This window comes from Trematomus bernacchii, unplaced genomic scaffold, assembly GCF_902827165.1.
Source record: "Trematomus bernacchii unplaced genomic scaffold, fTreBer1.1, whole genome shotgun sequence".
Classification (NCBI taxonomy): domain Eukaryota; kingdom Metazoa; phylum Chordata; class Actinopteri; order Perciformes; family Nototheniidae; genus Trematomus; species Trematomus bernacchii.
In genome coordinates this window covers 3,725,763-3,739,501 of record NW_022987564.1, presented here as the reverse complement: position 1 = coordinate 3,739,501, position 13,739 = coordinate 3,725,763, and the positions used below count along the sequence as shown (strand labels likewise).

At 43.5% G+C, this 13,739-nt stretch overlaps 1 protein-coding gene across 2 annotated transcripts in view; it reads right to left on the bottom strand.

Moving 5' to 3' along the window:
• Positions 1-1,079: 1,079 nt before the first annotated feature.
• The window catches only part of kiaa1522 (KIAA1522 ortholog), a 42,340-nt gene continuing 29,680 nt past the window's right edge, over positions 1,080-13,739 (bottom strand). For both annotated transcript variants that reach the window (XM_034124905.1, XM_034124906.1), the window contains 8 exons: positions 8,337-8,495; positions 8,018-8,061; positions 7,632-7,770; positions 6,704-6,811; positions 6,456-6,610; positions 6,162-6,359; positions 2,665-6,046; positions 1,080-1,685 (listed from right to left, as the gene is read on the bottom strand). In XM_034124905.1, the coding sequence (XP_033980796.1) occupies positions 1,645-1,685; positions 2,665-6,046; positions 6,162-6,359; positions 6,456-6,610; positions 6,704-6,811; positions 7,632-7,770; positions 8,018-8,061; positions 8,337-8,495 (4,226 nt within the window). In that variant the 3' untranslated portion in view covers positions 1,080-1,644. The remainder of the gene's footprint in view (positions 1,686-2,664; positions 6,047-6,161; positions 6,360-6,455; positions 6,611-6,703; positions 6,812-7,631; positions 7,771-8,017; positions 8,062-8,336; positions 8,496-13,739) is intronic.

The window sequence follows — 13,739 nt, the reverse complement described above, 5'->3', positions numbered from 1 at the left end:
ACACACGTCACCAAGATGGCCGTCACTACTGTCTTGTCAACAAACGATTGACTATCACCACAATGAAACACGTCCTGAAGAATGTCATGCAAAGCTGCCTGCCTGCCTTCCTTTGATTCTCTCTGAACTGCCTGGTCGTTTTAATGTTTAATGTCAACCATTTGTGCAGATAGCATGAAGTAGAAAAGATCGCCGATGCTAACGTTAGCGTTAGCATTTCTCCCCCGGAATTAAATGGTGTATTATAGAATGATCACACCGGTGACAGTACTATTCAAAGGGTTCACGAAATATGACTACTACTCTTACTGTTTAACATTTTGGGTTACTTAATGTTACTTCATGTTAAGGCTAATAAAAATGACAAGGCTGTAATGCTAACTAACGTGCTAGCTACTAGCTAGGTAGCTAACTTGATCAAGCCACTCCTGGTCGTTTCATCAGACGGGAAGCAAAAGAACGAGCAAGACCCATTGCTGGTATAATAACAACCTGGTACTAAGCACACAGGCATCTTGTTAAAGTTATCTTATCTTAGCCAGCGCCATATAGATAGATTATATCTATATTGCGCTGATCTTAGGTATCTGAATGGTGGAGGTAAACAATTGTGACATCACTTACGCGACTCTGGGATTTGTAGTCTTTCTAGTTACGTATTTTTCATAGTCTTATATTTCAACAGTTTTACGACAAACTGTGACTTTTTTGACATGGAAATGATTTTTTAAGTTTGACAAACATCATATGTGTAATTCATGGCACAATTCAAACGGGATCGAAAGATAAGTTTTCTCTCCCCATTGACTTCAATGCATAATTTTTCCGAAATAAGGTCCCATACCCCGGAAGTAAGTGGGAGGGACTTCGCCACTCTATAGAGCCCCTCCTCCAACACACACGAACGCGCACATGACCAATGAGGGCACGAGATAAGTTTGTGCACAGATGGAAGGCTGACAGGCAGGTAGGCCATCCAGTTAATTTAGCCGGGCCGGCTAAAATGATTGGTCGTGCTTTTTACAGTATTACGGCTTCCACAGATGAATTTTTTATGGATTTTTTGTCAAAGCACTTAAGATATTCATTGCTATCAGGATGTTAAGAGCATTCCATGGAATATAACAAAAAGTGTATCTCGAGCCGGTTTCTCAAACTTACCTACCCCACCTTTAACGATGAGTTTTTCTCTGATCTTGGTGATATAAATGTCCATTTATTCTAAAGCAGATGCCATCGTCAGCTTCTTCTGACCACTGCCTAATTATGTATTATATTACAACAAGCATAAAAAGACTTAAGAGACAGTAAACCTCTGTACAGAAATGCTTTATCATGGATAAATCCTTTTCTCTGAGCTCCACTACCTAACCCTACCTCTGGGAGGCGATCTCACACAAGCTCAATATTTACAGTTAGGCCAATGTACACCATTTCATCCTGAGGGGACAATAATAAGAGATCAACTATAGCTTAGAAAAATACTCCAGAATAAAGCTATCATTAGAAATTTGGGAGCGACATGTTCTTTTTTGCATAAATATGTAGGAAGGCCGTTACAGGCTAAGGCTTTTTGGAGACACACTCTAGTTGAGTTGAAGTCTTTCAGTGATGTCAGTCCTTGCTGTGAGTTGCTTGAAGTCTTCAAAACAGTGTTTCAATTGTGTCCGCTGTCACTCTCGTAGCTGTAGAGAGAAGAAAAGATGAGGTAAGACATGATGGCATCGACATTATACAGTTACAGCAACACACATAATGCGTATTCTGTCCGTATGTAATATAGTCACAGAGACAGGATCACAAGCTTCAGGTTAAGGCTGATTGAAGGACATGTTTACAGACTTAACTGGGAAAAAAGCTGAAGGAAAAGCCAGCAGTTTTTCTATTGTGTTTGTGTAAAAATGGGGCTTGCGTCTGCAGTTTCTCTTTTTGGTATGCAAAGCAAAAACAACAAAACGCTTTCAGGCAATGAAGAACTGCTTAGCCGTTCAGGATCATGGTAATGCTAGAATTAGCATTTTGTGTTTTCATGACGAGAGGTAGCTATTGATTGATGCTCGTACTGAATCAGCATTATTGAGTTAACACACTCAGCAGCAGATCGCTCAAACACACGGATGAAGGCTGTATGTCACAACTTAGCAAATGACAGAAAATCATAGAAACAAATAGGGATGGGGCAAGAAGGATTTTGTCACGGATCAGGACACAAACACAAAAGATAAGTTGATTGTGGTGAATGCCCATTATTGCGATACTCGTAAATATCCTCACGAGTGACTTGAGAAAGCTGTCAAGCCTGCTATAATGGTTAATAAATAAAAAATAGAGATTTTTAATAAATATAGGAATTATGTAAGAAAGAAAAAACACAAAACAATCCCATATATTTTATATTTTTTATAATTATATTTTTAAATGTATTGATCGCTTAATTATTTAGAGAGACCTGAATATATATGTATTTTCTTCTCTTAAAAAAAATAAAATACGTGTCCTTTCTTAACAAAATGTAAGGTAAAGTGACACCAGTTTCTTTAACTGTTATTTTTTAAGGGTTTTAAGCATATTTTGATGATTACGGGGATAATATATTGCAAGTATTTGAGTATGACATTTTCCTCTCATCTCATGCCTAGTAACAGATCATTTCTTTGCTCTTACTTGTCATCTCAGGATGCGTTACTCCACTCGTATGTTGCACTGCTCCTATCGCTCCGTTCCCTTCAACACTGAAGTCCGTCTTCGCTGAACCAGCAGGTGCACTGGGTGGAGGGCTGATGCTCCCAGAGGCTGGTTTCTTTGCCACCGGTGGAGGAGCTCTGTCCAACTTCACCCCGCCATTGGAATAAACGGTGGCCTTCGATTGGTCAGACACCTGCATGAGTTCGGCCGCCAAACTCTGCTTCAGACTCACCTGAGCTTCAGGGGAGGCGGCAGCTGGAGTCTCTATCACAACTTTCTTTGTGCTCCTGGAGAAGATAAAGCTGGCGGTGGATGCTGGAGTCTTGAGCATTTCAGATCCCTCGGCTGATTTCAACGACAGAGCGCCGTGTTCCCCGAGAGAGCTGTAGGTGGATCTAACGCCCAGTCGGCATGGGAGACCACCTCTTGAAGACATGGCGGCCGTTTTCATACGTATGGCTTCCTGTAAGCGCATGGAAGGGGCGACCGAGGATGTCTTTACTGACTGAGGGGGGGATTTTAGTGACAAAGACTTGCGGATGGGCTTCTGTGGAATGTTCTGAGCTCCTGTGACTGGGCAATTGTCCTGAACTGAAGCTCCCTGATTTGTTGTTTTGTCCTCCCCCTCCGCTTTCACCACATCTTCAGTCATGTTGACCGATCTGAGACGAACCATCTGAAGCAGGGAAGGGGTCACCAGAGGTATGTTAGCGTCCTCTTTAGGAATGAGTGCACTTTTGTGGCGGGAAAGGAGCTCCTTGCTTCTGGCGTCTCGGTTTGGTACGCCTGGTTGCCGTCTGAAGTTAACCCCTTGGGTCAAACTCTCTGCTGGTAGAGGCGGTGCCACTGGGACAATAACTGGAAGTTGGGCGCTGACGGGAGCCTCGTTGGGAGACTGATCTTCAAGTTTTGGAGAGTCTCGCTTCAGGGAACTGCTTGGAGGAACCAAAGTAGACTCCAACATTGGGTGATCTGCTTTTGTAATGGATGCCAAAGGGGTTGCCACGACTGGTGGAGATTGGACACAGTCTGAAACGGATACTAAACTCTGCACTGGTCTGCAAATAGTATCTTCTGCAATGTTGGATTCTGAATCTTGCACAACAACTTCTGGTTCGATGTCCGTTACTGTTTGTGGTACAGCCGGGGGCACGTCTGCAATTTGTCCATGTGCAGATGTGTTGGCTTCACTCGAATCATCAATAGTCTCTTCATCCTCCTCTGTCTGTGTTTTTGTTTCACCCAGATCTGTGACGCAACTGTCCATCACATTTGTTAGACTTTCTGTCACCAAGGGCGGAGGAGGTGGTGGAAAGTCAACGTCATCTCCTCCATCAAACACAGAGTCTCCGTCCATTGGAGGTGGAGGGGGCGGCCAGCAAGACTCCACAACGTGGATCTCCTCCTGCACCCTCTGTAAGTCGTCTGGTGGCGAAGACACTGATGAAGGAGGCGTCTTTCTTGACAGGGGAGGTGTGGGGTGGTATGCCGGGGGGGGAGAAGGTGGTGGCGAGACCTTAGTGATTTTGGGGACTTCTACTGATGCAACCTCACTTTTGGCCATTTCGTTGTCACTCTTATCAACGACAATTACAACCTGAGACGTGGTTGTATGGTTCTCAACAGGCAAATGAACCGCTGAAGACGCACTAACACTCTCTTTCTTCACCAATTCCTTTTTGTGCAGTACTGTCACTGGTTTCTTCATGACAGGAGGAGGCTCTTTCTTCGGACTCTTAGGGTCCTTCACCACAAGGTTACTACTCTGCTCTTGTTTTTGAACATCTGAACTTACTAGTATCTCCTCTTGTTTGTTATTTGGACATTCCCTATTCTCCATCTCCTTGTTAAGACCTTCAGAACTTGTTTCTAACAACATCTCAGGCTTTACTTGGCTTTCTAAGACAGATTGGCATATAGTTGATTGTTTTTCAACTGAATCTGGTATCTCCTTGATGTCTTCAGTCTGGGTTCCTGCTTGTTTAACTGTGCTGTCTTGTTTCTGCGCTGGGTTCTGGGGTACTTTGCTGACATTAGGGTTTGGCCCACACAGTAACTGAAAGGTGCGGTTGTTGTGAACCCATGCCTCTGGAGGAGGAGGACATGGCGCTTTGACTTTGGGAGGTGGAGGGATTTTCAACAGTTCTCTGACCTCAGCTGCAAAAGTTGAAGAAATGTTATTCGGAGTGAGTTCATCTGCTGCAACAGTGGGTTGAGATCCCTGTGAAGGCAGGCTGGAGCTACATGTGGAAACATCTGGATTGACAGGCTCAGATGTACCAGAAGATAGAGAGGTAAGCGAGGAGGAAGGAGAAGCTGCTGAAGATGAGGCCCGAGACACCGATCTCTCCGGTTTGACAGGTTTCTTCTTCTGTTTGTCAGGGGGGGTTGGGGAGATCCCTTTTGGGGTGAGTGTTGGAGTGCCACTCTGACTGGAGTAGCCGCTGGAAGGGGACATGGTGCGTTCAAATTTCCCCCCGTCTGAGGGAGTTTTCTGTGGGGAGTAGCTGCTGTGTTCTGCTTCTGTTGCTCCTCCAGTGGAAGAGGCCTGTGTTGGGTTCAAAGGACTGGAGGAAGCATCTAGACAGCTTGACCCAGTGGAGTTCTGTAGCTTGACTGACTTGTTCTCATCTTGTGCTATACTGTTTTCTGTGGCGTTTGCACCATCAGAGTCATTGATCTCCACCAGAACGTTGGAGTTACTCTTGATCTTATTACTATGCAGAGAGTTCGTTCTCCGTGGTGGCGGCGGGGGTTGCTTGGTCTTCATAACCGACAGACTGCGAGTGCAATTCTGTTTAGTCTTTGCATCGTCCCCAGCAGCTACTGACCCTGAAACATCAGACTCAGATTCTTGACCTGTAACATTTTCTCTTTTACTGCTGAAGCTGCTGATCATGCTAACTGAACTACGCAGACTGTCAATGTCTTGGTCCCCATTACACTGCTCTGCCTGGCTCTCCCGCCCATTCGGACCCGCTCTGTGTGAGTTACTACTACGCGTGCTACCCTTAGAAGATCCTGGAGAAGAGTTTGAAATAATGATCTTTGAAGACTGTGTCTCGCTCCAGTTCAACCCCGAAGCAGATGTTAGCATCAGTGTGGATTCGCTTTGGGAATTGTCACTCTGAGAACCATCTCCATCGGATCTTCTGGACAAAAAAGGGCTGACTGATAAGTCCCCTGATGCCAGACTGCTCTTGCTTACGGTGCGGACACTACTGCCATGGTTTACACTGCCGCCACGCGTCCGGCTACAGCTGCGGTCGATCTCTATGACGTCAATCGAGCTGGGTAAGACTGCATTAGGGATGATTGTAGACATATAGGTGGCCTGGGGAGACATGGACATCACTGGGCCCTAGAAACAAAACACAGAAAAAATGAATTTGTCTTAAATGGGCAACTCAGGATTTGGTCAAATACAGAAGACTGAATTCAAAGCAGTATCCCGAGCTAACTGAATTACATTTTACCTGGCGTTCCTGGAGGAAGCTTAACATCGTTGAAGGACAGAAGGAGGAGGAAGTGGTCATGCCAGGTACTGCAAGGGACTTGGGTCTCATGGATGAGTTGGGGCAGAGATAGGAGCCAAGGCCCTGGTGGTTGAAAGGCTGCTCGTCTTGGTACATTGCCTGGAGTTGCTTCCTCAGCAGCTGTTCATCTCTGGATGCCTGTTTAGGAGTGAAGTGAGCACCATTCTTATGTGAAAAAAAAACACAAAAACCAGTAATGCATGTAAAAACAAATGATTCTGGAGAATTGTTTACCTCTAGCTCTGAAAGGTGCACTCTTGCTCCCTCCGTTTTTGCTTCTGGAGTCCCTCCATCAACTGTAGGAATGATAACTACGCCTGATTGGCTGTTACTGAGATTTCCGTCATGATTCGGGGTAGAAACAAGCTGCTGGAAGCTTCTGTGCAATGCTGGAAAAGAGGGTATAATACCATCAATAACAAGTTCACCACCAACGATATTTGAAGTCTACTAGTTTAGCAAAGATGAATGTGTGGACATACCGAGCTCTTTCTGGACCTGGTTGGGTATGCCCATGATGGTGGTCCTCCTGCCCCTCTTCCTGCTCTTATCTAGTCTTTTCACTGGATTCAGAGGCTTGAATGTTGACCCTAAAAGAGAGATAACATTTTTTTAATACTATATTATTTTTGCACTGAAAAAGCTGGAACAGGTGAAGAAGTTGGGAAAATAATGGGAGGAATAATACATTAATAAATACATTTATTTATATAGCACTTCACTTAACAATGTTACAAATTGCTCTACACATGCAAACAAAACCAAACAAGGCATAGCAAATGTGTTCAAAGGACATGAGCATAGAGAAAGTAAGACAATATGAATGAAAGGGCTCAGATAAATAGGTTAATATAAAATAAAAATAAAATACAAAAAGCTTTCACAAGAAGAATAGTTTTAGGACGTGAATTAACAGAAGTTAGAGACTCAGTGTGTCTGTATTTAGTAGGCACAGTTTCATTGTGTTTCGTAACCAGCAGGTATCCATCTGCAATGCATTAGAATGCATAACGACTTAGGGAAGAATATTACAAGACTGGCTTTTCCAGAGGATTTGAATTAAGTTTAAAATATGGACCAGAATACCAATCACACGGCACACTGTGCCCTAGCTGTGATATGCAGTGGGAGCCGCAGTGCTGTCTTCAGATGCTTAGAACTGTTGAGTTACTAAAAATGTGCTGTGTGTGTGTGAAGTCGTATTCCCTTTGAATTCACATCATATCTGCACAGGCACCAAGCAGCTGGGAATAAGACACACATGCTAAGTAAGTACACGCTTATGACGCAGGAACAAAAGCTCTAACATTCACAGGCAAAAGCACTGTGATTAGCTCTTATTTCACTAAGTTGAACCAGATATGGATGCTTCCTCTCAGAGTGTCTTTCTCACACACAGCTGTGGTTTACCTTGACGAGTGAGCACAGGCCTGGTGGACACAGCAGAGGTTACCGTGGTATCAGTGCTCCCCATGGTGGACCTCGACTCCGGAGAGCCACCGTCGTCCTTGGAGCTGATATCCTGCTCCGGACGCAGAGTGTCTGTGGACTGAAGGAGATTAAAACACACACACACACACACACACACACACACACACACACACACACACACACACACACACACACACACACACACACACACACACACACACACACACACACACACACACACACACACACACACACACACACACACACACACACACACACACACACACACACACACACCAGTTTTAAGTTAGGTGGCTTTCTTTGTGTGAAGGAAAAATGACACTCAGCATTCGGGGGTAACTTACAGCAATGCTCTCATTGTCAGGTAAGTTGAGTCCATTTGGGTATTCTGTTGGAACAAAAAAAGAGGAGAATCAAACGAGGAAGCTCAATAACTACATTTCCAACCATATAATCATGAATATACAGTATCTAAAATTAGTGTTGGAATCATAGATACAGAAAGTGGTTAATTTGAAGCTCTAGCTAGTGACCTTCGTATAGAAAAGTACCGTTGAGAAACACAAATCTGTTATATTTTCCAACTTTACTGTACATTTGTGTGAATAATATGCCATTTGGTGTCTCCAGTGTGAGCTCATATGTTTTAGTGCTGCCTCTGACCTTCCTGCTGTTGTATCTTGAGCCCCTCCTGGGCCTCAGTGTGCAGATCCTCCAGGTACTGTGGCCTGCTGCCCTCGATGAACACATTCTCCTGGTAGTGCTGGGAGGTGCTGTAGTGGACGGTCAACCTCTTCTGCTCTTCATTCCCCTTTGGGCCAGCTGGGATCAAGAGGACAGGGAAAAGAGAGAAGAAGAAAAATGTGATATGGTTATATATGGTAATAAACGTTTGCTGTTGTGTCTCCATACGTAGGAATGGATACCAGGCACCAACATTGATCATTCAACAGCAACCTATTACACATACTTATTAATGTGTATCTGCCATTTTGCCCATTTTAAACAAAAATACCACACTTCAAGCTATTTAAAACATCTTTCTTGAGGTATTATTTGTGCTCTTAGGAAGAAAAAAAACGCCAACCCACATCCAAACATACTCAAAACATGTCAAATGATCAGTTTTACATCTTAACAACCCTTTGCATCTCCACTTCTCTTGGTTATGTTTGTTTCTGTGCACCTTTGATGTAGAGCACTCCAAGCAGTTAGTGTGGGCATACGTCCAAACCAGACTGGGCTCTCTACAGTGAACTATTGACGGGTTAATCTTCTGCAGTATCCTCGCTAGTCCATGGGGGATTAGATAATCTGGATTGTCCCCATGTTCAGATGCCACTGGACCCCCTACCAAGTGACCTCCTGCAAGGGCAATGAGCCAGGCTCTCCCTTAATGATGGCTTTACAATATGTCAAAGAACAGCCGAAAAAGTGGAGACTTAACAGAAAATAAAATACTACTCAAGCTAGCAGGTTCAGTGATACTTTTAGACAGTGTGCACGAGAGGATTAGCCTTATATTTTATTGTCTTTAGTATGTGGACACAACAATAATATTTGATGATTAAGGCAGTGGAAGCCCTCCCTTGTCTTCAATACTGTTGCATTATTGTCTGTTTTTGATGAGATCACTTAAGATGGTTTTATTTTGTCAAGAAGTTGGTGGTTGGATCCGTGGCCCCTGCGGTCAACAATCCACTTTACTCCTGATTGAACATCCATCGTGTGTAAGTGGAGTCAATGTTTATCGCTCCTGATGAGCAGGTTTTGAACCAGAATGTGTGTGTGGGTTGCAAAGACTAGACCAGCGTTTTAAGCAATCCATTAATCATGTCATTGCAGAGGGCATCTGAACTGAATACATTTAATAAAAGTGGTCTCTGTTTCTCTGCACGTCTATCTTGAGAGTTCATCACAAAGCGTTTATCTGATCGACCTCACACTTGGCGAGCCATTGCTCTGGTTAATAACAGACAACATCCAAGTTGTATGTTGTCTGTTATTAACTAATCAAATGTCAAAGTGAGGTGTCCGCTTTCCCTCCCTTTGTCACTCTCAACACTGGGGCTCTCAGTCTCAGTTGATAAGGGAACACTGTGGGTGAACATACTGTACGTGTGTGTGCGTGCGTGTGTAAGGTATCACACACCCCTATCCTCATGAATTCACACAGGTGAGGCAGCCCAGACACAATGCCCTCCCCTGTGTGTGGCTGTGGGAAATCTCAGGTCATTGTGAACCTGGGACTTTCTGATGCAATCCAAGAAACGGAGACAAAGTTCATTACAAAACGACCACCTCTGAGTGAATAAGTCTCACAGTTAAGGTGCTAGTTGTTATTAATTGGAAAAGCACTTAATGAGATTCCACAAGACCCCTAAGGGAGGATTTTAGTCAATTTTGACGATACCCAGAAAAAAAGTCAGTTAAGCCCTTTATCTGATTAGAGAGGATCCCCGAACTGCCTTTAATACTAATGCTTTCTTACCAGTGTGTCTATATATGAGACAGAGAGGCAATAAGCTGTGCACAAAATCAGCTAATTAAAACCTTTACAATAAGAATATCTTACTTATCCATCACCTTATAACATTCACAGTGCGACACGACCGCTTAATGGTATATAACGTATTGGAATATGTCAGCTCAACTGCAGAAACCGAGTATTAACGTTGTATAAACAAGTGTCTGTCAGCAGCCTGAAGTCTGCCAAATTCCTCCACGTGAGTCAGCACTCACCCTTCTTCTTGAAGACAGACAGCAGAGAGTGGAGGCTCTTCCTCAAGGAGACCACCATGCCTACACCAGCGCCATAACAGATACAAAATCAAAGTATGGGAAAGCTAATTAAAGTCCAACAAGTCTTCTTTCTGTCAGTGTTGAGAAAAATAAAGTAGATCCAAATGAGCTCGGAGGATGGAGAAATTATAAAAATCTTGTCAAGCTCTCTCTTCCTCTGCAGGGACTTGAGAAGGACGAGTTCACAATAAGATCTGCTTCCAGCCAAGCAGCATGTCCCAGCTGCCTTATCCCCGAGTCTGATACCCCTCCTCCCCCTGCCCTCTGCTCCCTCCCTCTCTCTCTTTAGCTCAGTCGCTCACACTGGCTCGCTCCATTGCGATTCCCTCTCTATTGTCAAATTAAGAACCCCCCCTCAGCAGCAAAACGGCTGTCAGAGTTTGGCTTTCAGGAGGCATCGACCCCCACTTTGCTCAATACAGACGGACACGTGTGATTGTGAATGCACACACACGAGCCAAGAGCCCTGAAAGACAAAACTTTCTAAGGCAAAAGGGAATATTTGAGAAAAATCGGACACAATTATCACTTTAAAGGATTTTGTGAAGCTTCAGATTTCTCTTGAGACCCTGTAAGGAGTCTGACTCACAGGTTGGAAACGACTTAAAACGTGTACTGTTTGATTACTGTTTGGTATTTAATATTAAATTATTCATATCTTGTACATCAAAGTAGTTTACACTTGTTGAATAGTTTAAAAGAAAGATAAATAAAGTATATATTGGTGTGAAATATTACCAATAATTACTGATAAGACCTGAACATTTTACATATTTTAATATAAATATTCTTAATAACAATAAATAGATGTGATGTTTTTCTCCTAACAAGTCTCTCATAACAATATACATATCTTGTTTTATTGTGGTAAAATAATTAATAATTTTCCCGAAAACAATTAAAGGTGGGGTAGGTAAGTTTGAGAAACCGGCTTGAGATACACTTTTTGTTATATTCCATGGAATGCTCTTAACATCCCGATAGCAATGAATATCTTAAGTGCTTTGACAAAAAATCCATAAAAAAATGTCATCTGCGGAAGCCGTAGTACTGTAAAAAGTACGACCAATCATTTTAGCCGGCCCGGCTAAAATAACTGGATGGCCTACCTGCCTGTCAGCCTTCCATCTGTGCACAAACTTATCTCGTGCCCTCATTGGTCATGTGCGCGTTCGTGTGTGTTGGAGGAGGGGCTCTGTAAGGAAGTGGCAGATTTTTTCCGGTTGTGTATTTTCAAATTCTAGCACACTCGAGCTGGTTTCTCCAAAATTACCTACCCCACCTTTAAGGTTGTTACTTTAAAATACTGCATTCCTCAGCCTGTGCCATACAATGTTATTTATAGGCACTTCAGGCTTTCCTCCTTGTGTTATTTGTTATTAATTACAAGTGTGGCTATAATAAAAGCTGAACCAACGCTGTAATCATGGTTATTTATTTAGGGTTATACAGCTCCATTTGTCATTGTCCTTTCCCCTAATGAAAGCCTTCAGCTCCATGCATCTGTCTGACGCTGCGTCTCGTTATCTCACGGCTAAAGGGCTACATGTGACAGCAGAGGTTGTGTCCTTACTGCTAAAAGTAACTGCATTCCCATGCCTACGTCTAACCCTCGTCCCTGAATCACTTCCTCCAGAGCCCTCTCTCCTCCCTCTGTCTCTGCAAATCTCTCCTCCTTTACATCTCTGCCGTTCCCTTCCTGTCTGCCCCTTTGCCTTTTAGCCACAGAAGTTTAAAGTTATAAATAACTGACACAGCCGCGGATCATCATCATCATGGCCGCTTTCGTGGCACTGTGTGTGTGTGTGTGTGTGTGTGTGTGTGTGTGTGTGTGTGTGTGTGTGTGTGTGTGTGTGTGTGTGTGTGTGTGTGTGTGTGTGTGTGTGTGTGTGTGTGTGTGTGTGTGTGTGTGTGGATGAGTTTCTATGCGACTACTGATGTTTCCTGAGAAACTGCAGCGGGTATGAAATACAAAACGGCTATGGGGGGGGGGGGGGGGGGGGGGGGGAGGACTTTTTTGTGTGGAAAAAGGCTGATTCTGTGCCAAACAAACAACCAGTGCTGTGTTGCAGGGTTACTTCCACACTATAGAAGCAGCACTTGTCCTCTGAAATGAGTGTTTATTCCCAATGAAGTGGCACGGCAGGGGGCTACAGCTGGCCCCTACAACAGGACCAGCTGGAGGGTGAACACTATCACTTTCATCCACAACTCTCACACCAAAACCAACACGGAACTCCTACAATACAGATTTGAAGGATAAAAAATGACTGTCAGATTAAGGCTGACATTTGTCACAAATATGCATCGACAAATATTTAAGACAGGAAACATACTTTTAACATAACATTGCATTACTAAAAACAACGGATTCAAGGCCCTTAAAGGTAGGGTAGGTAATTCACTTCAGAAACACTTTTTGTTATATTCCATGGAATGCTCTTAACATCCCGATAGCAATGAATATATTAAATGCTTTGGCAATAAATACATTAAAAAAATGTCATCTGTGGAAGCCGTGGCGCTGTAAAAAGCACGACCAATCATTTTAGCCGGCCCGGCTAAATAACTGGATGGCCTACCTGCCTGTCAGCCTTCCATCTGTGCACAAACTTATCTCGTGCCCTCATTGGTCATGTGCGCGTTCGTGTGTGTTGGAGGAGGGGCTCTGTAAGGAAGTCTGAAGGAAGGGGCCGATTTTTTCCGTTTGTGTAGTTTCAAATTCTCGTGCACTCGAGCTGGTTTCTCCATTCTTACCTACCCTACCTTTAAATCTACATTTCATATGGGATTCAAATCTGTGTTTAATGTTGGGATTGTCTTCAGTCTAACCTTATTCAATTGTTGGATCCTGTATCTCTGTTCAGATCATGGTTAGGGTATTTTGGGCTTAGGAAGTTTCCTAACGGAGTAAAATTACCCAGAAGTACCTAAATGGCAGCCATGATAATAGTTATTGAATTCTTTGAAAGCTGAGGAAAGGCTCTTTAATTCTTCCCTTAATGTCTCCTTTAACATAGGAGACATTTGACCCTCCTTTATAAAAGACAAATGAGATAACCCTTTTCTACAATTCTTTTTTTGGCAGCAACTTTTAAAGTGACACTCACTCACGAAAACAACAGTTTGTGACTGACAGGTAACATGCCTGTAGTCGGTTTGGGGCTGGAATAATCCGAGACCTTCAGGAGAGCAGCTTTCAACATGGGAGTCATGCCAGAGGATTTACTCTGTCAGAGACTAAACCTGTCCCTCTCATCACCT